The sequence below is a fragment of the Barbus barbus genome, assembly GCF_936440315.1.
Source record: "Barbus barbus genome assembly, chromosome: 40".
Lineage (NCBI taxonomy): Eukaryota > Metazoa > Chordata > Actinopteri > Cypriniformes > Cyprinidae > Barbus > Barbus barbus.
This window is the reverse complement of record NC_136718.1, coordinates 2,482,475-2,509,947: the sequence shown is the minus strand read 5'-3', so window position 1 is coordinate 2,509,947 and position 27,473 is coordinate 2,482,475. Positions and strand designations below refer to the sequence as shown.

Sequence of the window (27,473 nt, the reverse complement as noted above, 5' to 3'; positions counted from 1 at the left end):
AGGCCATCAGGCTCCTAAACTCTAACTGTGTCATAACATCACTTGACTCCATGTAAATATCACCATATCAATAAGCTATTCATAATTGTTCTCTACCTCATATTGCTGCTATTTAAATACCCTGTACAACCTTTTGCACATTCCTCTTATTACTATTTAAGTCAACAACATACTGACCTGTACATTTATATTTATATTTTTTATCTTTTATTTTATTTTATTCTCTTATTTTTTCTACTTTTCTTTTTCTTAATATTTGTATTCTTTATAATTGCACTGTCCTTGGAGCGGACCTGACTTACATTTCACTGCTGGTTATACTCCGTATAATTGTGTATGTGACGAATAAAAATCTTGAATCTTGAAAGGGAGATATTTAGTAAAAAAAAAATCCCTTTTCAAGAACTACGAACGGCTCGTTTGGACTACAGACTTTTTTTCCGGGTGTTGTGATATCACAAAGCAGCCCATTAGAATAATATGGAAACTCGAATGGTTGGGGGGTGTGGAGGGTCGAGACTGAGTGCATCTGACAAAACGACGATGAAGAAGTGCTGCTGTAGCGTCAAGTTTTTGTCATGTCAAAAAAAGGTTTTTCCACCCCCATGCCCAAACGTCTTTTTCCTTCCTAAAGCAGACGACATCAGGAAAAAGTGGTTGCAATTTATTTTTAACTCAGTTCCTGACCATTATAAACCAGGGATTCCCAACTTGCTTGTCATCCAAACCTCTTTCACCTAATATATTTACTTGAAGTAATTTTTGAAATTTTATAATAAATATTTTAATAATGAAGTATCACATTTGCATGTTACGTTTCTCTGACATTGAGATATGGTCACATGACATCCAGGTAAACATTTATTTGAATTGTACATTTTTATGAGTTAATTATTAGCCTTTCTTAAAAAACTCATGAATAATGATTAGTAATGTTTAATCCACTTCATGTTGTTATTTACAATAAATGGAATATATTTTCTTATTCTTTGTATTTTCATATCAATATGGATACAAGATTGTCCTATTTAAAGCAATGTGACAAATGAGTTAAGTAATCTAGTCTAGTCTGATTATATTAGCTAAAATGTGTATTGGATTACATTACTAATGTCATTTAATATGGAATCAGTAACAGATTACAATGTGTAAGTCACTGTTAGTGCGAGTGTCTTTGACCCGCCACTGATTCTACTGACAACAACTGCACCTGCAATTCATCATATGTACGTAGCATTTGTTTTTAGAGTTTTTATTTATAGATTGTTGACACAACTGTTATACAATCTTGGGTCAAAATGCCTTTTCCCAATACCAGATACAGCAGAGTGATAAACAGTGTGCTTGAAACGTTAGAAAAGGGCAACAACTGAGGAACAACGTTGAGATTCTTAAGAAATAATCAGTACTTTACACCAAAACATCTCTTTCTACAACACCAAGTGTAAAAACTCCAGTATTGTTTTCTTTCAAATAATGTAGCATTAATAATTCAAGGACAAGTCTGGTATTAGACCTGAAGAGAAGTGATACGCAAAGTGATTTGATCATTGCTTATTCGCATTCCACTAATGATTGCAATAAATGTGTAGAGATTGATCGTATGAATCAGCATCCTCTGCCACAGGTTTAGAGTTCACCACTGAAATAAGCATTTTATACAAACACTGGAGGACCAGCTTTGGATTGGGTTTAGCTAACTAATCTTATTACAATAACACTACATTTAGCCTGTTTTAGCCCATAGAGAACATTTTAGATTGGGACATTTTAGAATTTTAATTTTGTGCTTTCTGATTTAAGAGAATAAACATCGAAATACTGATAAGACAAGTTTAATTGAGACCTAAACAATCCTTATTTGAAGTACACGCTTGTGACAATTCTATAAATCATAAACAAATTTTAAAAAAGGAGCATTTTATAATTAGGACAGACTAAATGATTTAAGACCTAGAAAAGTGCATTTCAAAAAAGAAATGGCACCATTAACAGTCATCTATAGCAAATGAACAGAGGTCAGTGAATGTCCAGTGTCTGAACAGAAACTACAATCAAGCTGTAAACATTTCAAACGAAATCGATCCTCTTACACGAGAGGCCGTTTATTAGGCAGACCGCTAACTTGGCATCAAGTCTTTTGATTATTCACTTTACTTCACACGTACAAACCCACTACTGTACACAGATCCACACAACTGATTATAGTTTATGAGCGGACAGACAATATCACAGCTAAAACGGAGAAATTGGTATATTGTTGCTGGTGCAAAACCCTCTTATAAGAACGGTAAGAATGAAGAAGAATCTGACATGAACAGCTGCTGAGACGGTCCTGTGTTTGACCACTGACTGTGAGATTTATGATACCGATGTCCTAAACAGACTCAGAATGTCCTTCCACATCCACACCTCTCCTCGGTCTAACATTAAATCCTGTACCACAGCAAAACCAGTGCACTCGGGAAACTGGACTTAAGACACTTCTTTAAATGCTTTCTCACATCTGGGACTGCAGACCCAGAGAAACCACCACACTAGACACCAAAGACGTTCCTATAATCTCCATCAAAACCACCTTCAATGGCAAAAGCAGTGCACTACCAAACCAGTAAACCCTATCGACATTAGGACTAGTGCTGTCAAACGATTAATCGCATCCAAAATAAACAATATATGTGTGTGGGCTGTGTATATTTATTATGTATATGTAAAAACACACATGCATGTATATATTTAAGAAAAATGTTTATATATTAAATATAAGAAATTATATGAATACAAATATATGCAAACATCTTCAAAAAATATAATGTGTGTGTGTTTATATATAAATATAAACAGTACACAGGCATATATTATGTAAACAAAAACACTTATTTTGGATTAATCTTTTGACAGCACTATTTAGAACACTTTGAAAATGTGCTTTTCACAACTAACTTGACAGTAGCTGCGTTTGAGAGAAATTCCCAACATGTGTAATATTGGCAATAAGACCACGATTTCAACTACTTTGATTCATTTAAGACGTAATCTCTCTTGTTTAGCAGTTTTAAAGAACTAAGACTATGAATATGCGATTCATGCAAAAACTCAAGCAACTCTATATAACAGCATATCCATAGAGGCTAAAGGCAAACGCTGCAGAATGAAAGGGCCAAACGCTTACCACAACATCATTACAAACACTTCTGACAGCTTCCTCTTTAAACACTACTTATTTCACGACAAGAGTAAAGTGTAGTTGCATTCAGTAATCCTGGCATTAGGAGAGAATCTCATGCACGTATTCCTTAAAACGTAAGAAGAAACAGACAAACTGTCATTTGCGAAGACTTTTATGTCACACGTCCCCAGACCGTGATCTTCATCTGAACACTAAAAAAGGCTGGTAAGGCAATCAGCTTTCATGTGATGCAGCCATTAACGCGCTGAAATAAAAAAGACGTGATAGTAGTTGCAGTAGGAGTTCAGCCGGGTAGGAAAAGGTAGAAAATGGAGAATTTCGCCGAGGCTTCTGTGTTTGTTGTGGTAGTTATCTGATGCTAGAGAGAGAGTTTTGATTAATGTTGTAAGTGGCCACCAGAGACGTGCCGTTGCTGGTCATACAGTCCTGCTGAAGGGCTTCGAAGTAAGATGCTTGCACAGGTTTGTGACACTGCAGCACACGCCGGGCATCTTCCGTCTTAAACCACTCCCTCTTCCTACCTGAGGACAACAAGAGGCACCAGAAAACCAGTAAACATAACGGCACGACCGCACAGAATTACGGTAATTAGCAGTGGATTTTGAGATTGCGCTCTTGAGCTGCTCTTATTTGCTGAAATGGATCCATGTGCGTCTTTGACGCTGATTAGAGCACACCAAAAAAACTCAAGCAAGTATAATTGGATAAAACAAAGCATATGCATATCAAAATTTCAACTGATGTGGTTGCTGCCACTTTCTAAATAAATTACGTAATTATGGGTTTGACAAAGTAAAGGCAGCAAAACATGTCATATTCTTACCGATATTTACTGAATCCTCCCAGTCCTCCAGAACTTCAGTTACGATGAGAACATAGACATACGTTCTATGCTTCCGGTCTCGGTTCTGTAAAAAAGAACAACTTTTTTAGCAGCCTCATGGGAAATACTAAATCACAAGCAATAATTGTGTTTTAGTGACACATTTAAAAAAACATATGGTTGCAACTGATTAGTTTGATAATAAATCAATCTATTATTTCTTTGATTAACTGGATGTAAAAATCTAATTATTACAAATTAATTAATTATTACTACTAATTATTACAAACCCATCAATTGTTGATAGCATAGCATTTTAAAATAATAATAAAAAAAAGCCTCAAATGCATTAAACAGCAGACTTATGCATCAAAGCACCTGACGAGGCAAACTATATGCATTTGTTTGAAGTGCTGGATTTAATGCACGCTCATGTTTAGCATCTCTGTCATCTGCTACATTTCAGATGCTTTGCCCATAGCAGTGGTGGAGCCAGGATGTTTTAATAGGGGTGGCCAGGGAGGGGCTAGCAACCAGTCTAGGGTGGCACAGAAATCTTCATTATTTTAATACAAAAAATGTGTTTGACCATAAAGTACTGGACTGTTTTAGTGCCTACAACACAACTGAATACAATTAATTTCTACTTGATTGTAATTGAGATATTTGTGAATTAGACCGAGTAACCCTGAGTGGATATGACCATTTTTTTTTAGTATTCCTCACCTCTAGGTGTTTCAATAAAGGGGCTCACTAGCTTTATTGCTCAGTCAGCTTGGTTCTGGCTCTCAAAACCCCCAAAAGCTTGTTCTCTAACAATGCAATACTCATGGATGAGACATCATAATCAAATTTGTTATTTTCATTATTGCTTATTATTGATTAGTGGTTGCAGCCTCTAAATAAATCTATAAAGCAATCTATAAAGCTGCAACTTTATTTTCTTACGTTACTCTACTTTCCTACTTTATTCTCAAAATTGTAGCAAATATTACTATCAAAACTTTGACTGTTCATGTAAGATACCTATTATAAAATAATTCTCAAAACAATATGACTTTATTCTTGAAATCTTTTTTTTTTTGCAACTTGCCACTGCACCACTAATACATTGTTGTGGAGTCAATTTCTATTTGACTTTGTTGATTACCATCAGAAAACACTCACCTCAAAAATCCCTACCAATCGTCCTAATGTACCTTTTACTCCTGCCTGCGGGAATACAACAAAAGTGTGAAACACTGAATTCAGGACATTTATAACATCCTGTAACATTTTACAGCATCTTGAAACCTCTTATTTCAGCATAATCAGTTCTCTGCAGATAAATATGAAATAAGGTGACACAGAAATGTGTGGAGAGGAGGATCAAGCCCAGTCTGATCAGGCCCAGTTTTAATTCACTGTAAAAGGCTCCCTGGTCTCTGTCATGTTTGCTAGGGCTGAGTGCTGACATGCTCACTGGCTAAATCACATAAAACTATCGACAGGATGGATTTGGGCAGAGGAGACCAGTTAAAGAGTCCTGTCCAATAGGTTCTGCATGTATTGCAGCAAACAAACCATCCCAACAACAGTACTGATCAACCTACGATTATTAGCACATTTGTTTTTCATCTGGCAATATCCAAATCCATACATTTGGACCAATTCCTATTATTTGACTAAGCTTGGAAACGTTAGAACATCATGTGAGTGTTTGCAGACGTAAGAGAAAGATTTTTTGACCGTAAAAAGCAAAAGAACAGAGGAAGCCAAATCAGCAGCTTACTTTAGTTGGGTAACACAACATTTGTCAATGCACTGGGCATCATAAGCTAACAGGAAGCAATACGTCCACAGCATTATCTAATCTTGGTAAATGTTAATTTCCCTTATGCTAATAGATTCTTTTTTTTATTTTCAGTTGTTAAAATACACATTAGTTCATTCATTATGAACAAACATGAATGGACCTTTTTCACATTTCCAGGTTTCTAAGCAGCGGAAGTCATCATGGTTGGGTAAACGTCAAGAGCAGTGAATGGGAGAGTATCACAAAAATACTTTTTGCATTTCCTTCTGCTCAAATAGCAAAACAAATAGAAAAAAAGAAAACCCACGAAAGTGTTTTCATGACTTTCAATCACAGGAAAAAATTGAGAGAGACTGCAGTTACCCTGTAGTGAAATAAAATTTGTTGATATTTGTGTAATTTTTTTGATTGACATGTATTGTCAATCAACCTCTCGTTTGAGAGGTATTTGGGCTTGTTAAATACATTTTTTGGGCTACCAAAATCTGAAGAGTACCTGGGATTTTGAAATTTGGCGAGCCCTGCAGAGCCAACACATAATAAGAGTTTGTGAGGAATGCTTACCTCCTCACACACCTCCCTGACAGCAGCAACACTGGGCTCCTCCTCCGGCTCCATGCCTCCTCCAGGAACGATCCATCGGTCTGGATGACTGCTGCTGCTCACCAGCAGCACCTGACACACACACACAGCCGTCACACACACGTGAGCATCAGGGGAATCTCTAGACACCTTTCTCCTACGCCTCATGACGCTTTGTGCAAGTTATGGGAGTAACTACTGTTTACACTGTAAACAATCAGCAAAAGGTTCGCAATAAGCATTTTCAAAAACTGGGTGCAATGAGGTGACATTACTCAGCCTTCAACCATCCAGCATTAAAAGGAAATTTAAAAATGTAAAAGCATTAACAAATTACTTTCCGCATTTCATGAATAACTCCTAAAAATCCTCCTTCTATATTACTTATTGTATTACAGTTTTTTACAATCACTTTGCTACTATTTTCAGAACCTTGATGTCATTTTTCATAACTCTAGAAACAAAACTCACAACCAATGATCAAAATGCACATTTTTCAAAACTCTAACCCTTTTCTCAATTGCTTGGATACAATACACATAAAACTTAGATCATTTGTTCATTCAACAAAAATCACCTGTTCAACTTCAAAAAAAAAAATCAAAGTACTACTATTTCAAAAAGGCAATTCACACATTACATTTCAAATGAGTGTCTATTCATTTCCTTACAATGATCTAACTATCAATTGATACAACTGCTCAAAATAATAAGTAACTGTTGCATTACTCAAAGCATAATTGTATGGAAACAGACAAACAATCTTCCATGTTTAAATCATGAAAGTTTCAAGAAACTGTAACGAGATTCATTGTCACCAATTAGCGTGGAGCATGAACCAATTAGACTACAATATCCATGGATGTAGCCTAATATGTTATCATAATGCTTCATCAGACACTGTCTCTATGGTCCCAAATACTGTACCACCTTTTCAGACTATTTACAGTATTGACAGTACTGCACTGTATAGATGCAGGCCCTTGTAATTGCTTGTCCAATTCTGCCAACTCGTTACTGATGATTGAGTGCACATTGTGGAATGTGGACAGGCACCCCTTCTGAGAGGTGGTCGTGGGTCTCGTTTGAGAGGTGCGGGGGAACGTGGTAGAGGACAGGCACCCCTTCTGAGAGGTGGTCGTGGGCCTCGTTTGAGAGGTGCGGGGGAACGTGGTAGAGGACAGGCACCCCTTCTGAGAGGTGGTCGTGGGCCTCGTTTGAGAGGTGCGGGGGAACGTGGTAGAGGACAGGCACCCCTTCTGAGAGGTGGTCGTGGGCCTCGTTTGAGAGGTGCGGGGGAACGTGGAAGAGGACAAGCACCCCTTCTGAGAGGTGGTCGTGGGCCTCGTTTGAGAGGTGTGGCAGAACATGGTAGAGGACAAGGCCACGGACCAAGACAGTGGCAGCAACAGCATAGAGTGTCCAATGAAATTCGGGCAATAGTTGTAGACCATGTCATAAATCATGGCATGACAATGACTGAGGCGGCTACAGTGATACAACCAAACCTCAGGAGGTCAGCTGTGGCCTCAATAATCAGAACTTTCCGCGATGAGAACCGGTAAGTTATCAGCATGCACTAAACATTATGCTACTCTCAATTGTCAAATGACTGCATACCAATGTGTATCACAGAATAGGTGATGTGACCAAGTGTCTTCTTACTCTAATGTTCCCTGTAGAATTGTGACCAGGCCAAATAGTGGAGGCAGAGGCAAAATTCTAACTGATCAACAAGAGCAGGCTGTGGGCGATTTGGTTCGGGCCAGAAATTATATTCGCCTTACAGAAATTCACCAGCATATCTTGGACAATGAAGACATGTTCAACAATGTGGAATCCATAAGTTTGCCGACTATTGCACGCATACTGAAAAGGCACCAGGTATCTATAAAACAACTATACCGTGTGTCTTTCGAAAGAAATGCAGACAGAGTGAAGCAAATGAGGACTGAGTATGTTCAGGTAAGTTCAGTTTCAAGATGGCTGTTGTAAAAACATTCCCAAAAATTCTACATTGTACAGTAATCTCTAAATCTCTTTCCAAAATGTATTTTTAGAGGGTGATGGAGCTGGATGCTGATGACGACCATCACAAATTCATATATTTGGATGAGGCAGGTTTTAATCTGGCCAAGACCAGGAGGAGAGGTCTGAATTTCATTGGCCAGCAGGCAACCATCCAAGTACCTGGACAACGTGGGGCCAACATTACCATGTGTGCGGCTATATCAGAAGATGGTGTGGTGGGACGCAGACCTCATATTGGACCATATAATGCAGCTCTCCTTGTCACCTTTCTTGATGAGCTCGATCAGGTTTGTAGAGCTGAAGGTGTGACCTATGTCATTGTGTGGGACAATGTCAGGTTCCATCATGCTCATGTGGTGCAAGCATGGTTTCAGGCCCATGCACTATTTACCACCCTGTATTTACCCCCATACTCTCCCTTCCTTAACCCGATTGAGGGATTGTTCTCCGCATGGAGATGGAAGGTTCATGATAGGCACCCTCATGAACAAGTCACTCTTCTCCAGACCATGGATGACGCCTGCAATGACATCACAGCAGACCAGTGTCAGGCCTGGATTGGCCATGCACGAAGGCTTTTTCCAAGATGTTTGGCTAATGAAAACATCCATTGTGATGTAGATGAGAACCTGTGGCCAAATCCACAACACAGAGTTGATGACAATGTAGAAGTACAGTAATCACTCCTGTTTTGTTTCTTACAGTACAAGCAAGTTGAGGAACACTGCATTTGATGTTTTACAGTACTGTTTTTTCTTTTCTATTTCATAGCTAATTACTGTATTTTTGCTTTGATTCAAATAAACCTATGTTGTGATTGCACTGTAGTGTTTTGCATCAATATATTACAAACTTTGTTCAATGATTCCACTGTGTCTGTAGTATTCTCTCTACTACTGCAGTACTTTTACAGAGATGTATTTACTGTACATGTAGTACCTTAATGAAACCTGCATCACCTATTTTGTTCTACAATATTTGATGATTGTACGAACAATGACACAGTGAAACTATCGGTTGCTTATGTTTCAATTGGTATTTCACTGTAAATTTGTCTTTTGAACTAATGATTGTGCAAGATTTCTTTAAAGATGTGAATGCACAATGCAGTGTTTTGAACATTAGACAGCCTGAGTTACAAGTGATAACCGTTTTGTGTCTAGAGTTCTGAAAAATGACATCAAGGTTCTGAAAATAGTAGCAAAGTGATTGTAAAAAACTGTAATATTATTATAGTAATGCGTGTCTATATTTCGTAACAATTACATTTTACAGCATCTGTGTGAAAACAAACCTGGAAAGAGACGTGAGGAATCTTAGTGCATTCCAGGAAACTATTCATGGTTTATATTGTAAATTAAATCGGGAGATCAGCTCACAAATAGTTGCTGATGTTGTCTTTTTTCATTTACTTACAGCGGAATACAAAGGAAACATGAAAATAATCAGGAGGAAAATAATGCAGCGGGCTGAAAAGAGCTACTCTATAGATATCGTGGTTAATATCACATTAATACACACGTAACGTTATTCTCCTGACTTCTGAAAATAGAAAATTAGGATTTACAGCCCATTCAATCAAATTGACGGATAAGGATTACTTCTAGTGTAATCTTATGATTTGAAACGATTTGTTACGGAGTGGTTTTGTTCCCCAAACTGGAAGTCCCTCCCATAATTTAAAACACAGTAGTCTTGTTAGGAAAAAGTTGGATTAGAGAGGAATCAAATCCTGCTCCTGGAGGACCAACGTCCCGCAGAGTTTGGCTCCAGCAGTTTCTCATGAGCGTGGAGACCGTGATTAGCCGGTTCAGGTGTGTGTAATTCGGATCGGAGTTAACTCTGCAGGACACTGGGCCTCCAGGAACCGGCTCAGACACTTACAGCAATGGTTTTCAACTGGTTTTTCTTCAAGACCCAGATTTTACATGTGGCAATCCATCAAAATTATTTATCACAGACCATATTAAATGCTTGTTTATTCATTTTTAATCTTATAATTGTCAATTGTAAACATAAATGCAAATTTTTAATTTAAACTGAAGAAATATATTTTGGTTTAGTGGCTTTGACTTAAATGCTACATAAATGGGAAGGAAAGACAAGATTATGATTTTAAATAGTAACTGTGCTACTGTTAGTAATAACCTTTAGTTTGTGGTCATAGCCTGCCTACATGGTCTGGGAAACATCCAACAACTATGCATCACTTTCTGACTTAATGCAATTTCCATTTCAGTGTATTAGTAAACAATGTCAAATATAACAGAATGAGGGAGCATCATGATTAAAGGCACCGGAAATTTTAACACGGCGAAAAACAGCAACATGAAAAAGAAAAAATCCACTTATACTAAATGACAATACTTTAGTGATTGTTACTCTAGCATGATAATTATTAGCCAGCATGTTTTTAAATGTCAATATCATATACAGTGAGGGTATCAGATTTAGATAATGAATTCAATGCCATTGTAAGGTTATGATTATAGCCAATTATCATCTATTGATATTCACATGATACTGCCAGATAAAAGCATGGCATTTGATACACATGCAAAATATCCAACAAATTCAAGTTAACAGCACTTTATGAGTTGGTAAATATTAGAATGAGATCACAAACTCACTTTGTTTTTAAAGCAGTGGCAATAACAGGTCATACTGGTGTAAATGACCACAGTGGGCTAAATGTGTGACTTACTCTCTCGAAAACAAGACAGATGAGAGCAGATATCGTTTAGTGGCTTTACAACACCCATATCCCTCAAACAGACACGCACAGCTGTAGCTGTATCTGCACACGTCACTAAGTGCATGTGGGATATGTTTGTTAGTTAGAAGTGAATAAAGGCAGCAGTGATTGCTGGGGTCACCTCCTCCTCGCGCTCGCTCCTGAAACACAGGCAGGCCGCGCGCTTCTTGAAGCCGTCTCTGTCGAAAGTGCGCGTCTGGTTAGACTTCAGCTTTATCATCGCGCTCAACCGATCAAAGTCCTCAACTGCTGCCAAGTCTGCGCCTCTCGCTGCGATGCCGCGCCCGCAAACCCTTCTAAAGGCCCTCTGCTAACATAAATATTCCCTCCGTCGCTTCATTTTGTGAGTCTTGTGAGCTTGCCTCGCACAGACGCCATTACTCTGAGCTCTGCGCGAATTGCGTTGCATTATGGACAACCCCGAAGCGTGTTTCCTCTTCGTGAATATCACGCTGCGCAGTAGAGGTGCAACCGGTTCAAAGCGCATTAACGTTTACATATATATATATATATATATATATATACCGAAGTGAATTCATTTTTAATGTAAATTTAAATTTTGCACAACAAATATTAAGATTATATATATATATATATATATATGTATGTGTAAATATTTAGTGCTGTCACGATTAATCGCATCCTAAATAAAAGTTTTTGTTTACACAATATATGAGTGTTTACTGTTTATTTATTATGTATAAATGCATTTATATATTTAAGAAAATATGTCATGTTTATATATTAAATATATTTATACATAATATAAAATATGATGATATAAATGTATAAAAATATTAACATGTATAAATATTTTCAAAATACATAATGCATGTGTGTGTGTTTTAATATATATACATAATAAATAAACACAGTACACAAATTATGTAAACAAAAACTTTTATTTTGGATGCGATTAATCGCTATTATAAATACAATTTATTAAAGGATATATATATAAATTATTAAAACATATATATAATTTATTAAAACAACCGTTATTGTGGTATGAATAGATATGTCTTTATAACTTGTAACAGAAAGCTTCCTCTGTGAAATCTCCAGACTACAAACACAGAGTCAGGGGCCGGCCCGTGCTTTTTAACCAATCAGAGAACGAACTCTGCCTGTCAATCACTTTGGACACTTGGAAGTATTGATATCCACAGCCATATCACCCTGCAGCCCAAGACCGGTTGCCCACTGAAGCTAAGCAGGGTTGTGCTGGTCAGTACCTGGATGGGAGACCTCCGGTGAAAACTAGGTTGCTGTTGGAAGAGGTGTTAGTGAGGCCAGCAGGGGGTGCTCACCCTGTGATCTGTGTGGGTCCTAATGCCCCGGTATAGTGATGGGGACACTATACTGTCAAAAAGAGCACCGTCGTTCGGATGAGACATTAAACCGAGGTCCTGACTCTCTGTGGTCATTAAAAATCCCATGGCACTTCTCGTAAAGGGTAGGGGTGTAACTCCGGTGTCCTGGCCAAATTCCCTCTACTGGCCTTTGTCTATCATGGCCTCCTAATAATCCCCATCCACTTGATTGGCTCTATGACTCTCTCTCCTCTCCACCTGTAGCTGGTGTGTGGTGAGCCCACTGGCGCCGTTGTGCTGTGGCTGCCGTCGCATCATCCAAGTGGATGCTGCACACTGGTGGTGGTTGAGGAGAGACCCCCCCACATGATTGTAAAGCACTTTGGGTGTACAGCAATACACAATAAAGCGCTATATAAATGCATCATTCATTCATATAGGATTGGCTTACATGCTTTTTAGAAAGTGTGGTTTTAAACTAGGTCCCACTTTATATTAGGTGGCCTTAACTACTGTGTACTTACATTTAAATTAATCATTTGGTACAATGCACTTATTGTGTACATACATGTTTTACATTGTACTTGTATTTAAAAAAAAAACTATATGTAATTACATCTGTAATTAATTTCTGTAATAACATTTATAATTACACTGTTAACACATCCCTTACACCTTAACCCACCCTTAAACCCACCCATACCACCAAACCTGTCCCTAACCTTACCCATATCCCACCTCAACAGCAGCAGAAGTGTTTTACAATACAATATGAACACAATAAGTACATTGTACTTGCATCAAAAAATAAGTACACAGTAGTTAAGGCCACTTAATATAAGGTGTGACCAACTATTTTTATACGAGTAATCAGAGGCATACAAATATAAAATAGACAGACGGACGGACGGACAGATAGATGGATAGACGGACGGACGGACAGACAGACCTATATATATTATATATGATTATGATATATTATGATGATATGCTGTGATATGGTATGGGATATGATGTGATATATTATGATATGGTATGGTATATTATGGTGTGATATGGTATATTATATTATGATATGATGTGATATGGTATATTATGGTGTGATATGGTATATTATATTATGATATGATGTGATATGGTATATTATGGTGTGATATGGTATATTATATTATGATATGGTATATTATATTATGATATGATGTGATATGGTATATTATATTATGATATGATGTGATATGGTATATTATATTATGATATGATGTGATATGGTATATTATGGTGTGATATGGTATATTATATTATGATATGATAATGCAGTGGCGACATCTGCTGTTCGCAGCGTTCATTGGGAAATAGCTCCTCCCTCAGCTCCACCATCATCGTTTCGTTTTGACTGCAGGACTAGCTTTCCGTAAACACTGACAAACTCATGACTTGTGTTATAATAACTGGATTTGGAGTCTCCTTATAGTGCAGTGGATCAGGTGGGTTTCAGTGGCTCGATGGTGAAGTTTGACTGGTCATGATGCTTTCACGTGAGTCAGCAGACACAGCAGTGTTATTAGCGCTCATAATTATCATGATGACATCGAGGCTATCATTACTGCTCATCATATAATGCAACTAACATACACAAACTGTAGCAGATAATGGCACTGAATGCGTGCCCCCCGCTGACACATGCTCACTTTCTCGTTATTAGCCCTTGGCTGGACGTTTTGTATTAGATCAAAATGTTATCTTTCATTAATATAAATATTTATATATAAATATATTAAATGACAGTCCTGTTGTGTCAACTGCTTTAGAAAACACGCTGCTTTGGTCTACGACGGTACAATATGATTATGATATTTCTAAACCGTGTTTATATGTTAAACAAAACCGCAGTATATGCTCAAACACATAGAATAGCCATAGGCCTACACAATTCTCCTTAAACGCCTAAAACATCTATTATTGCAATAATGCATTACTTAAAATTGCAAAACTATATTAGTTTTTGTACTGATTAAGATTTAAATAATAATAATATTTACAACAAGTTAATACGTTTTAGAGTAAACGAAATTACAAATAACAATTAAAAAACAATCCCAACAGTATGGTAATAAAGATTAAAGAGGGGAATTATATTAAAGAAATTGGCATAATTAAAATTAAAAAATAATAATAATTTCAAAGTGACCTGGCCCTGTTTTGTGAGATTCTCCCGGTGCAGTTAAAAGGTGTTAAAAGGAAAGTATATGACCAGGTACATAATCTATAAAAACTCCATAAAGTGCACACAAGTCTGAAATTATTAACACTCTCTAGCTGTTTTCCAGTTTTCCTGTTTGTGTCTTCATCCATAAATAAGTGTATTCTGTTGGATTTGGCAGTCATTAATGAGGGCAGAGAGACCATGTGGGAGTCACATGCATGCAGAAGATGAGCAGTTAACAGATGCCAGGAGCACAGCCCTCGTCTGAGTGCGTTACACCATGAACAGCACCACTAACCCCCCTCACACCATCAGCGGAGACGCAGCCGTCAGCTACGTGCTGGTCCCCTTCTTCCTCATCACTGCCCTCGGGATTGTTGCAGCAGTGGTAGGTGGCATATATAAGAGCAAAGCAGCAGTGTTTACTACGTAGCATGCATCAGCAGTGTTTGCTAGGTAGCATGCCTCAGCAGTGGTTACTATGTAGCATGCCTCAGCAGTGTTTACTATGTAGCATGCATCAGCAGTGTTTGCTAGGTAGCATGCCTCAGCAGTGTTTACTACGTACCATGCATCAGCAGTGTTTACTACGTAGCATGCATCAGCAGTGTTTGCTAGGTAGCATGCCTCAGCAGTGTTTACTACGTAGCATGCATCAGCAGTGTTTACTATGTAGCGTGCATCAGCAGTGTTTACTACGTAGCATGCATCAGCAGTGTTTATACTTAGCATGCATCAGCAGTGTTTACTATGTAGCATGCATCATACTATATAGCATGCATCAGCAGTGTTTACTACGTAGCATGCATCAGCAGTGTTTACTATGTAGCATGCATCATACTATATAGCATGCATCAGCAGTGTTTACTATGTAGCATGCATCAGCAGTGTTTACTACGTAGCATGCATCATACTATATAGCATGCATCAGCAGTGTTTACTATGTAGCATGCATCAGCAGTGTTTACTATGTAGCATGCATCAGCAGTGTTTACTACGTAGCATGCATCAGCAGTGTTTACTACGTAGCATGCATCAGCAGTGTTTACTACGTAGCATGCATCAGCAGTGTTTACTACGTAGCATGCATCAGCAGTGTTTACTACGTAGCATGCATCAGCAGTGTTTACTAGGTAGCATGCATCAGCAGTGTTTACTATGTAGCATGCATCAGCAGTGTTTACTACGTAGCATGCATCAGCAGTGTTTACTACGTAGCATGCATGTGTTTCTAACAGTGTCTGTCTGTGTGCTCACTTGGGGAAGAAAGTGAAGTCGCATGATGGAGTAATTTGATTGAGCAGTACATCCAGAAAGACAAAAGGCCTTTATTCTATAGTGTCTTGACTGCGTGTGCAAAACGCTTGTCAGCTGCATCTTTGCTTACTTCCACAGCTGAAGTAGCCTTACAGACATTATGAAGTGGTGTAACTGGTTTGTATGTGTTCCAGGCATTATGTTGCTACAGTAAAATGCTATTGTGTCTTCTTGTTTTATAGGTGATGTACATAAGGAGGAAACAGAGGTAATTAATCATACTTTTTGAAAGATATCAAAGATATCAAATGTTTGGAATAATTACAAGGGTTTTTCTCTTTTGCACAAGACTACATTTATTTGATCAAAAATGCAGTAAAAATTGTAATATTGTCAAATAAAATTACAATTTAAAAGTTTTCTAATTTTAATATATTGTAAATTGTAATTTATTCCTGCGATCAAAGCTGAATATTCAGCATCGTTACTCCAGTCTTCAGTGTCACGTGATCCTTCAGAAATCATTTTTATGATCAAATTTATTTATATATATATATATTTATGCTCAAGTATTAATAATGGAACTTATTATCATCAATGTTGAAAACAGTTTTTGCAGCATACTATTTTTGTGGAAACTGCAATGCATTCTTTGATGAATTGAAAGTTCAAAAAACATTTATTTGAAATGTAAATCTTTTGTAACAATGAATGTCTTTACTGTCACTTTTGATCAATTTAATGCATCCTTGCAGAATAAAAATATTCATTTCTTTAAATTAAAAATGAGTAAACTAATAAAATAACTTTTTCTTTCTTTCTTGTAATGTTATACTTACCTCAAACTATTGAATGGTAGTGTATCATGATTTCCACAAAGTGAAGTGAAGTGACATACTGCCAAGTATAGTGACCCATACTCGGAATATGTGCTCTGCATTTAACCCATCCAACGTGCACACACACAGCAGTGAACACACACACACACACACACACAGCAGTGAACACACAGCAGTGAACACACACACACAGCAGTGAACACACACAGCAGTGAACACACACACACAGCAGTGAACACACACACACATCAGTGAACACACACACACAGCAGTGAACACACACACAGCAGTGAACACACACACACAGCAGTGAACACACACACACAGCAGTGAACACACACAGCAGTGAACACACACACACAGCAGTGAACACACACACACACACAGCAGTGAACACACACACACAGCAGTGAACACACACACACATCAGTGAACACACACACACAGCAGTGAACACACACACAGCAGTGAACACACACACACAGCAGTGAACACACACACACAGCAGTGAACACACACACAGCAGTGAACACACACACACAGCAGTGAACACACACAGCAGTGAACACACACACACAGCAGTGAACACACACACACACATCAGTGAACACACACACACAGCAGTGAACACACACACAGCAGTGAACACACACACACAGCAGTGAACACACACACAGCAGTGAACACACACACACAGCAGTGAACACACACAGCAGTGAACACACACACACACAGCAGTGCACACACACACAGCAGTGAACACACACAGCAGTGAACACACACAGCAGTGAACACACACACACACAGCAGTGCACACACACACAGCAGTGAACACACACACACAGCAGTGAACACACACACACACACACAGCAGTGAACACACACACAGCAGTGAACACACACAGCAGTGAACACACACACAGCAGTGAACACACACACACAGCAGTGAACACACACACACCGTAGTGAACACACACACATCAGTGAACACACACACACATCAGTGAACACACACACACATCAGTGAACACACACACAGCAGTGAACACACACACACCGTAGTGAACACACACACACCGTGAACACACACACATCAGTGAACACACACACAGCAGTGAACACACACACATCAGTGAACACACACACACACACATCAGTGAACACACACACAGCAGTGAACACACAAACACACCGTGAACACACACACAGCAGTGAACACACACACACCGTAGTGAACACACACACACCGTAGTGAACACACACACATCAGTGAACACACACACAGCAGTGAACACACACACACAGCAGTGAACACACACACACACACACACACACACACCGTGAACACACACACACACACACACACACACAGCAGTGAACACACACACACCGTAGTGAACACACACACAGCAGTGAACACACACACATCAGTGAACACACACACACATCAGTGAACACACACACACACCGTGAACACACACACAGCAGTGAACACACATCAGTGAACACACACACACAGCAGTGAACACACACACAGCAGTGAACACACACACACACACACACAGCAGTGAACACACACACACACACACACACACACACACAGCAGTGAACACACACACACACACACAGCAGTGAACACACACACACACACACACACACACACACAGCAGTGAACACACACACACAGCAGTGAACACACACAGCAGTGAACACACACACAGCAGTGAACACACACACACACACACACACAGCAGTGAACACACACACACAGCAGTGAACACACACAGCAGTGAACACACACACACCCGGAGCAGTGAACACACACACACAGCAGTGAACACACACACACAGCAGTGAACACACACACACAGCAGTGAACACACACACAGCAGTGAACACACACACACCCGGAGCAGTGAACACACACACACAGCAGTGAACACACACAGCAGTGAACACACACACAGCAGTGAACACACACACAAACACACACACACACAGCAGTGAACACACACACACAGCAGTGAACACACACAGCAGTGAACACACACACAGCAGTGAACACACACACACACACACACACACACAGCAGTGAACACACACACACAGCAGTGAACACACACAGCAGTGAACACACACACAGCAGTGAACACACACACACATCAGTGAACACACACACACAGCAGTGAACACACACAGCAGTGAACACACACACAGCAGTGAACACACACACACACACAGCAGTGAACACACACACACACACACACACAGCAGTGAACACACACACACAGCAGTGAACACACACAGCAGTGAACACACACACAGCAGTGAACACACACACACCCGGAGCAGTGAACACACACACACAGCAGTGAACACACACACACAGCAGTGAACACACACACACAGCAGTGAACACACACACACCCGGAGCAGTGAACACACACACACAGCAGTGAACACACACAGCAGTGAACACACACACACACACAGCAGTGAACACACACACAAACATACACACACACAGCAGTGAACACACACACACAGCAGTGAACACACACACAGCAGTGAACACACACACACACACACACACAGCAGTGAACACACACACACAGCAGTGAACACACACAGCAGTGAACACACACACAGCAGTGAACACACACACACATCAGTGAACACACACACACAGCAGTGAACACACACAGCAGTGAACACACACACAGCAGTGAACACACACACACACACAGCAGTGAACACACACACACACACACACACAGCAGTGAACACACACACACAGCAGTGAACACACACAGCAGTGAACACACACACAGCAGTGAACACACACACACACATCAGTGAACACACACACACACACAGCAGTGAACACACACACACATCAGTGAACACACACACACAGCAGTGAACACACACAGCAGTGAACACACACACAGCAGTGAACACACACACACACACAGCAGTGAACACACACACACACACACACACACACAGCAGTGAACACACACACACAGCAGTGAACACACACAGCAGTGAACACACACACAGCAGTGAATACACACACACATCAGTGAACACACACACACAGCAGTGAACACACACACACATCAGTGAACACACACACACAGCAGTGAATACACACACACATCAGTGAACACACACACACAGCAGTGAACACACACACACATCAGTGAACACACACACACAGCAGTGAACACACACACACATCAGTGAACACACACACACATCAGTGAACACACACACACATCAGTGAACACACACACACATCAGTGAACACACACACACAGCAGTGAACACACACACACATCAGTGAACACACACACACCCGGAGCAGTGGGCAGCCATTTAGAAAATGGTATAGAAAAATTGTATATTACTGTATTTAATAAATACAGCCTTTGTTTTCTTCTTTGAAACAGAAGTAGATGATAGGCAGAATGTCTGTCCCTCTGTTTTCCATACTATGTAAGTGGATGACTTTCTTCTTTTTGTCTGCCTGTGTGTCTGTGCACTTTTAGGATTGATAGACTGCGGCATCAGCTGCTTCCAGTTTACACGTATGACCCAACTGAAGAGCTGAACGAGGCAGAACAGGAAATTCTCTGGAAAGAGGAAGACACAAAGGTAATCCATCCTGTTATGAACTGAAAAATGCTGATGTCTAATGCTGACTCCCAGCGCAATACTGAAAGCAAACATCAATATGTACTCTAGCAATATTAACACTTTTATTCAGCGAGGACACATTGAATTTATCAAAAGTGGCAGTTAATGTTACAATACATTTCTATTTTAAATAAATGCTATTTTGAACTTTCTATTCATAAAAAAAGCTCCACAAAAATATGAAGCAGTACAACTGTTTACAACATTGATAATATTCAGAAATGTTTCTTGCGAGTCGATAAACTGTCTCAAGATCTTTGCACACTGAGTCAGAAATTTTCAACATGCATTTTTCCTTTTTTTTCGTATTCCTCATCCTTATGTCAAAATGCATGCTATGAATGCAGAAAATCAAACCTGATCTGAATTTTTTTATGACGGAGGAAAGTTTTGGAGGCAGTGTGCAAACGTGACTGACACAACGTGAGGTCGTATTTAGTTTTTAAAGTGCGAAAATTTCAGACTCGGCGTGCAATGACCTGTTCCACAGAAAATATCCTTTATAAAAACTAGCATCTAATTGTCAACGTGGTCAACTTTATACAAAAACTTCCTCTCTCAAGAAACACAGTAAAATCCTTTGCTTGTTTTGAACAACAGTGATAATGTCCCACGCAGAAAGGAAGCTCTTAGACTGAAAACCACTTGGTTTTTCCCTTCATGTAAACAGCAAACACTCAAGAACCATGTGACATATTTTTACAATTATCTGGGTCAATTGAAAATATAATTGTAATTATATGTATCTGATATCTATCTGATTATTGTCATTGTTACATAACAGATATCCTCAAGTAAAATGTCTGAATGCATGAGAATTATTACAGTGAGATACAAGAGGAACAGTGATTAATATTACATCCATTTCAGTATTTATTTAGTTAATTTTGCAGCTGTAGAAAGTCTTTTCTTAAGTTGTTTAGCAACGGCAAACCAATGGTAAACTGAACCAAACTTGTATCATTTAATATTCATGTCCTTTGTTTTAGTGCCTGAGAGAAACTGTAAAAAAGGTTGAACATTAAATGTGCTACATGGCACATCGTATTATATTTAAGTATATTTAACCCTAAAAGGGGTGACAAACATTTGAGAAGCTGTGGGGAGAAGCAGTGAAAGTGTAGGTCTTATTTCTTGGGTTCATGTGAATATTTAGATGAAGTGACTTTGTTCATACGTTCTCTGTTTAGCTCACAGGAGGCATGGGAAATCTTCCAATAAAAGTTGATCTAGTTCATAAATGTGCATATATTGGAGGGGACTTGCCTGTTTAAAAAGCTGTTGTTTGGCATTAGCTTATTAGGTTTACATTGAAATTTTAGGAATTAAATGATTACATTTTTATCTGTCTGTAAATGTTTGTATCTCGGGATACGTCGCCCTTTTAAGGGAATAAAGACTGATTTTGTGGCTTTAGAAAATTAAATCTTTTTGTAATCTTGACAAAACGCATATCGTTGGAAAGGTCTGACAGTCAAGGTTCCATATTTTGTAATAGAAGTGATATTGTGACATAAAATGATTGATTTGTGATAGAAAACTGAATCAGAAAAATTCAATAGATTTTGGGTGTAAGCCAGTGGTTATTTTTGGTATAGTGCCCAAACAAAATCCCACTGAAATAACGAGAGACATCAGCGTGTTCATTGCAGCTGATATGAGGCCATTTTCTGTGGTGGAAAATCTGGGATTTCGGCGACTCCTCCACACACTGGAACCGAGGTACACCATCCCATCACGCGCGCATTTTGCTCGCACTGTGGTCCCAACCCTCTACAAAGAAGCCAAGGTCAAGGTTGTACAGACTCTGAAAGAGGCAGAAAGCGTCGCCATTACTACTGATGGTTGGTCTTCTAGGTGTACGAAGGGCTATATCACAATTACAGCCCACATAATCAACAGTGACTGGGAAATGATCAATTTTGTACTGCAGACTCGGACACTTTTTGAGTCCCATACAGGGGCAAACATAGCTGAAGTTTTACAAGCAGCTGTCACTGACTGGGAGATTAAAAAACCAAACCGTGGCATCGCAATTGTGACTGACAATGCGCCTAATATGGAAGTGGCTGTGCCCGAGGCAGGATTGGAGCCAAACATCAAGTGCTTTGCACACACGATAAACCTTGCTACCCAGGCTGGCCTCGGTGTGGAGCGTCACACTGGGCGGGTGAGACGAGTAACAGCTTTTTTTCACCGGAGTTCAACGGCTGCTGCGTTATTCATGTCTAAGCAGAAGCTGCTACAACTGCCACCACACAGATTAATCATGGACGTTACCACGCGATGGAATAGCACTTTAGGTATGCTGGTTCATTACCTGGAGTTCGTTACCTCTCACCAGCCCTGAGATGAGACAAAACGCCCGTAACATTGATACACTGGACAGCAGCGATATCTTGAATGCCGAAGACCTTGTGAAGCTGCTGAATCCTTTGAAGACCGCCACCACAGTCTTATGTGAGGAGAAGAGCCCCACAGTGTCTCTCATTGTGCCACTGAAGAGCATGATTGAACAGAGCATCGTGGCAAATGATGGCGATTCCCCCACCATGGCCAACACAAAGAGAGCAATCTAATATTTCAGAGAGATACAGCGGAGATGCATACAATCTTTTGTTAGTGTTTGTTAGAGAGCACTGTCAACAGTGCTCTCAAACAAACTGAGCAACAATCAGGCATACATCAATTTGAATTGCTTTACTCCATTTGTAAGTGTGAAAGTGTGATTTTTTTTTTTTTTTTTTACTACTAGATTTTTGTTCCCAGTACCAACTGAAAATGTTTAATGGATTAATGCAAAGTGTGTGTGTATTAGAAACATGACAGCATCAGAGTGGGTGTGTTTGTGTTTAGAGGGAGAGGGGGGAATGCTTTGCTGCTTAAGGTTAAAGGGAAGGGGTGTGTGGCCAAGTATGGTGATCCATACTCAGAATTTGTGCTCTGCATTTAACCCATCCAAGTGTACACACAGTAGTGAACACACACCCGGAGCAGTGGGCAGCCAATGCTGCGGCGCCCGGGGAGCAGTTGGGGGTTCGGTGCCTTGCTCAAGGGTCTCACCTGTCGTGGTATTGAGGGTGGAGAGAGTGTTGGTTATTCACTCCCCCACCTACAATCCCTGCCGGACCTGAGACTCGAACCCACGACCTTCAGGTTACAAGTCCAACTCTCTATCCATTAGGCCACAAAAGCCAGTGTTTCTGCTGTTTAAAGACCACAGGTGAGAATGGTACAGAGAGGAGAGAAGAGGCAGCAGCTCACTGGTCCACACATGGGGGAGAGGGGGCTCTGGGAGTCGAGTCAGAAGACAGAGAACCTGCTTCCAAGAAGACAGCGCTTGAGGATCTACTAGGGGACTCTTTCTCTAAGACAGAAAAGTCCAGCAGAGGGATTGATCTCTACAGAAGAAAGGCCTCTATCCCAATCTACAAGGCAAAAGCCAAAGCATACCTTTCCATCCCTGCTACCTCTGTTCCAAGTGAGCGTGTTTTTTCAACTGCAGGAAACACAATTACTGCCCAAAGGTCTCAACTGCTGCCGGAAATCGTCGACATGCTTATATTATTGAAAAAGAACATGACCATATCTTAGGCTGTTCTGTGTACTTAATTTATCTATTTTTCATGCTTGAAGAAAAAAGTTGTGTCTGTTTGCACTTTTAGTTTTGAGAGAGCAATACTTTGATTATGGATACACTTACTGTTTACATTTAAAGTGTTATTTCTGTTATTTATATATTTATACTGTTTATGATTTTTTTTATGTTCGATTTGTGGAAAGGAGTTAGATTTCTCATGTGAAATCGTACAGGGGAGAAGCCATCCGGTAGAGTTCATAGCAAAACATTTCGCAGTGTTTGCATGTCCTTTACTGAATAGAATTCATTCAAATAGAAGTAAAATAACATTCATTACAAGTTGATTTCAAAGTGCACCTAAATTGTTTTGCATTTTGTGATTTTCAGTTGAATAAATGACTATTTTCCATTCATATATTTCATCATCGAGGATTTCTTAAAAATAGTGTAAAAATCTCATCTGGTCTCGTTCTCGTGAACCCAATCTCGTCTCGTCACACCCCTAGTAATTATGTAGATGTAATAAGCAGCTACTGTTACACATATGCATGTACTGGATAAGGTGAACAGTATAGATACACATGAAGTACACTAAAGTACAATCTTGATACACTTTATTTTATGTAGCTTATGTTTATGTAATATTCTGTAATTGTAATGTAATTAGAAATGTATTACATGTATTTTAGCTGTGTACCGGTGGGTTAAATCAAACTAAGGAGCAGCTGGATAAGGTGTACAGTATAGATACAATCTTGATACACTTTATTTTAAGTAGCTTTATAATTACGTTGTATAAAGTCTGCAATGCATACTGTCTGTAACAATCTTTTGGTTACATAAGTAGCTGTGTAACAGACTCGGTCTGTTACATGAGTCAAGTCAGCTTTATTTATATAGCGCTTCTAACAATACAGATTGTGTCAAAGCACTTAACAGTATCAGATTGGAGGATAGAGGGTCAGTAATCCACATATTTACAACCAGTTGCTTGGGTGTCGTAATGAGCCTGTGTGAAAAACCCGTTCAGCATTGTAAGCAAAAATTGTGAAAAAAGCATTGTGCAAAATATGAGAAACTTTTCTTTTTTGCATTTCCAGGTGGTCCAGGGTTGGATGAGTACGTATCAGCAGCGCAGACCCCTGCTCTCAAAGGATCCTGATGCATGAAAATCAACTTCAACTCTTGGTGATTCTGCACATAATCTGTGAACCTGTTCAATAACTCAACACTGTCTCATCATCCTGTATCGCAGATTCCCAAGATGGACATTTTTGAGCAATAAGCTACTGATTTTTCCACTGTTTGAAGCGCTGAGTCTGGAAGAGCTTTAGTGACATGAGAACTTTACAATGAAGCGATGGGATCATATTGTTCACCTCAGGTCTCTTCTCGCAAATATGGTCCAGCTGAAGCAGTCTAAATAGCGAACCTCAAGAAAAATGTTAATACGCCACTGTGTTACAGTTTTTATTTATTTTAGCTGTATGTATTCCACTGATGTTCTGCGCTATTAAATCCTCCCAGGAGCTGTTCATTTTACTGAGTGTGATCTGCTAAAACCGCACTCAAGAGCTCAAGAATCTGGTTTATTTTTCATTCTCTAGTTTGTCAGGTGACGCGCCTTTTTACGGCACTCGTTTCCTGAAAGCCGGATGCGCTCATGCTGGGAATGTCATGAGAAACTAAAGGGTTAAAGAGATAACACATAATTTACTCTCATGTTGTTCCAAACCTTTATCTGAGATACATTGGAAGCAAGTGAATTTAAAGGTACAGGAAAAAAGGGATATTTTTATGAAATATCTTATTTTATGTTCCACATAAGAAGGAAACTCTTAGGTTTGGAGGTGAGGGTGAGTAAATTATGACAGAATTTAAATTTTTGGGTGAACTATCCCTTTAAAGTCGGCGAGAAATTAAAATTCACCCCATATGTTTTCTAAATGTACAGTGCCTTGCGAAAGTATTGATAGCCCTTCATTTTTTTTCATGTTCTGTTTTGTTGCTGCCTTATGTTAAACTGCTTTAAATTACTTCTTTTTTTTTCCCACATCAGTCTACACTCCATACACCATAATTGTAAAGCAAAAAAAAGGTTTTTAACATCTTTGCAAATTTATTAAAAATAAAAAAAACTAAAATGATTCTATTGCATAAGTATTCATACCCTTATCTGGGACAGTTGAAATTTAGCTCAGGAGCATACATATTGCTTGTATATGTTCCTACACTTCAAGTGAAGTTAACATGTGGCAAATTCAATTGAATGGGTATGATTTAGAAAGGCAAATACATCTTAAAGAGGTCATATGATGCTTTTTTAAAGATCAGATTATTTTGTGTATTTGGTGTAACAGAATATGTTGACATGCTTTAATGTTCAAACAACACATTATTTTTCAAATACTGTACATTATTGTAGGTCCTCTATGCCCCTCCTCTCTCAAACGAGTCGTTTTCTACAAAGTCCCTTCTTCCGACAAGCGCAGTCTGCTCTGATTGGCCAACTGGCACAGTGCATTGTGATTGGCCGAACACTGCAAACACTCATCGGAAATGTAACACCTCTTTCCATAATCGCGAGCTTCAGCTTTCAAAATAAAAGTAAAGCCAGTCCTTAGTTTTACCATCAGTTCAAGCCTGAGAGGTGAACAGAGTCGCGTAACAGACACAGTGATGACGCTCGTATGTATTTGCACACAAGCCATGATTAAGACACCTGACTCCACTGTGATGTGTATGTGTGACCCTGTCTCTCTCTCTCTCTCACACACACACACACACACACGACGCGTAAAATTCCACATTTGAACAGTCAATAGCAAATACTTGAACTAATAACAAAACATACTTGCAGTCGCTGATTCAGAAGCGCCAGATTGTCAGAGCAAAGTCAGAATTACATCCTCTCCTAGGTTCATGAAACGGTCGTCCATAAAATGTGTTGCTGTTCTGTTGTAAGTAATCTTAATGCATCTACTTTCAGAAGGCCACATAAAAGTGTTTTTGCTTTCGCCTAAAAAGTCAAGTCAATATTATTTGTATAGCGCTTTTAACAATGCAAATTGTGTCAAAGCAGCTTTACATCGGCTTGATATAAAGCTGGTTGGCTTTATATCAGCTTTTCAGTATTTAGACGGGGAAGTAATGTGTCGAAATAGTGTCATTCTCCTCTGGCCAGACAAAATCAGCAGTTTAAATCTAGGCTGCAGCAGAGTCAGATTGTGCAAAGAACTGATCTGGTTCCTGTGGTCTTGTCCCGATGGGCGTCTAGGAGACAGGGTCTTCACTGGGGATCAGTCTCTGGGGCTCATCACAGGTGTCCTGGCTGTAGAGGTCATCTCTAGGTGCTGATCCACCATCTGATCTGGATACAGTCTGGATCTGGGTGGCTACGGTG

General features: G+C 39.3%; 2 protein-coding genes across 5 annotated transcripts; one reads left to right on the top strand and one right to left on the bottom strand.

The window, feature by feature from the left end:
• Positions 1 to 1,245: 1,245 nt before the first annotated feature.
• On the bottom strand, positions 1,246 to 11,596 carry LOC306859163 (diphosphoinositol polyphosphate phosphohydrolase 1-like). 3 transcript variants are annotated; one of them, XR_013783273.1, is made up of 6 exons: positions 11,298 to 11,595; positions 6,373 to 6,483; positions 5,181 to 5,225; positions 4,014 to 4,098; positions 2,930 to 3,711; positions 1,246 to 2,639 (listed from the first exon to the last, which is right to left on the bottom strand). XR_013783273.1 is itself a non-coding variant. In XM_079400059.1 (5 exons), exons 1-5 carry the CDS (start codon positions 11,082 to 11,084, stop codon positions 3,539 to 3,541), a joined length of 447 nt encoding a protein of 148 aa, XP_079256185.1. In that variant the 5' UTR covers positions 11,085 to 11,596; the 3' UTR covers positions 2,859 to 3,538. The 3 variants fall into 3 exon arrangements, 2 of the variants coding, with proteins under 2 accessions (XP_079256185.1, XP_079256184.1); XM_079400059.1 differs by lacking the exon at positions 1,246 to 2,639 and having other exon boundaries at positions 2,859 to 3,711; positions 11,052 to 11,596; XM_079400058.1 differs by lacking the exon at positions 1,246 to 2,639 and having other exon boundaries at positions 2,859 to 3,711.
• A 2,266-nt stretch (positions 11,597 to 13,862) lies between these two features.
• Positions 13,863 to 26,194, top strand: smim29 (small integral membrane protein 29). 2 transcript variants are annotated; one of them, XM_079400358.1, is made up of 5 exons: positions 13,863 to 13,973; positions 14,871 to 15,080; positions 16,192 to 16,217; positions 20,343 to 20,448; positions 25,171 to 26,194. In XM_079400358.1, exons 2-5 carry the CDS (start codon positions 14,973 to 14,975, stop codon positions 25,237 to 25,239), a joined length of 309 nt encoding a protein of 102 aa, XP_079256484.1. In that variant the 5' UTR covers positions 13,863 to 13,973; positions 14,871 to 14,972; the 3' UTR covers positions 25,240 to 26,194. The 2 variants fall into 2 exon arrangements, with proteins under 2 accessions (XP_079256484.1, XP_079256485.1); XM_079400359.1 differs by having other exon boundaries at positions 13,885 to 14,024.
• Positions 26,195 to 27,473: the final 1,279 nt, after the last annotated feature.

Bases quoted from the DNA above. Each gene is read 5' to 3' on its own strand.
- LOC306859163 (XM_079400058.1), bottom strand. From the start codon at position 11,396: ATGATAAAGCTGAAGTCTAACCAGACGCGCACTTTCGACAGAGACGGC. The intron at 6,484-11,297 runs GTGACCCCAGCA...TGTGTGTGTCAG, and splicing joins GGAGCGAGCGCGAGGAGGAG to GTGCTGCTGGTGAGCAGCAG. The intron at 3,712-4,013 runs GTAAGAATATGA...TGTTGTCCTCAG, and splicing joins GGAGGATTCAGTAAATATCG to GTAGGAAGAGGGAGTGGTTT.
- smim29 (XM_079400358.1), top strand. From the start codon at position 14,973: ATGAACAGCACCACTAACCCCCCTCACACCATCAGCGGAGACGCAGCC. The intron at 15,081-16,191 runs GTAGGTGGCATA...CTTGTTTTATAG, and splicing joins TCGGGATTGTTGCAGCAGTG to GTGATGTACATAAGGAGGAA. The intron at 16,218-20,342 runs GTAATTAATCAT...GTGCACTTTTAG, and splicing joins TACATAAGGAGGAAACAGAG to GATTGATAGACTGCGGCATC.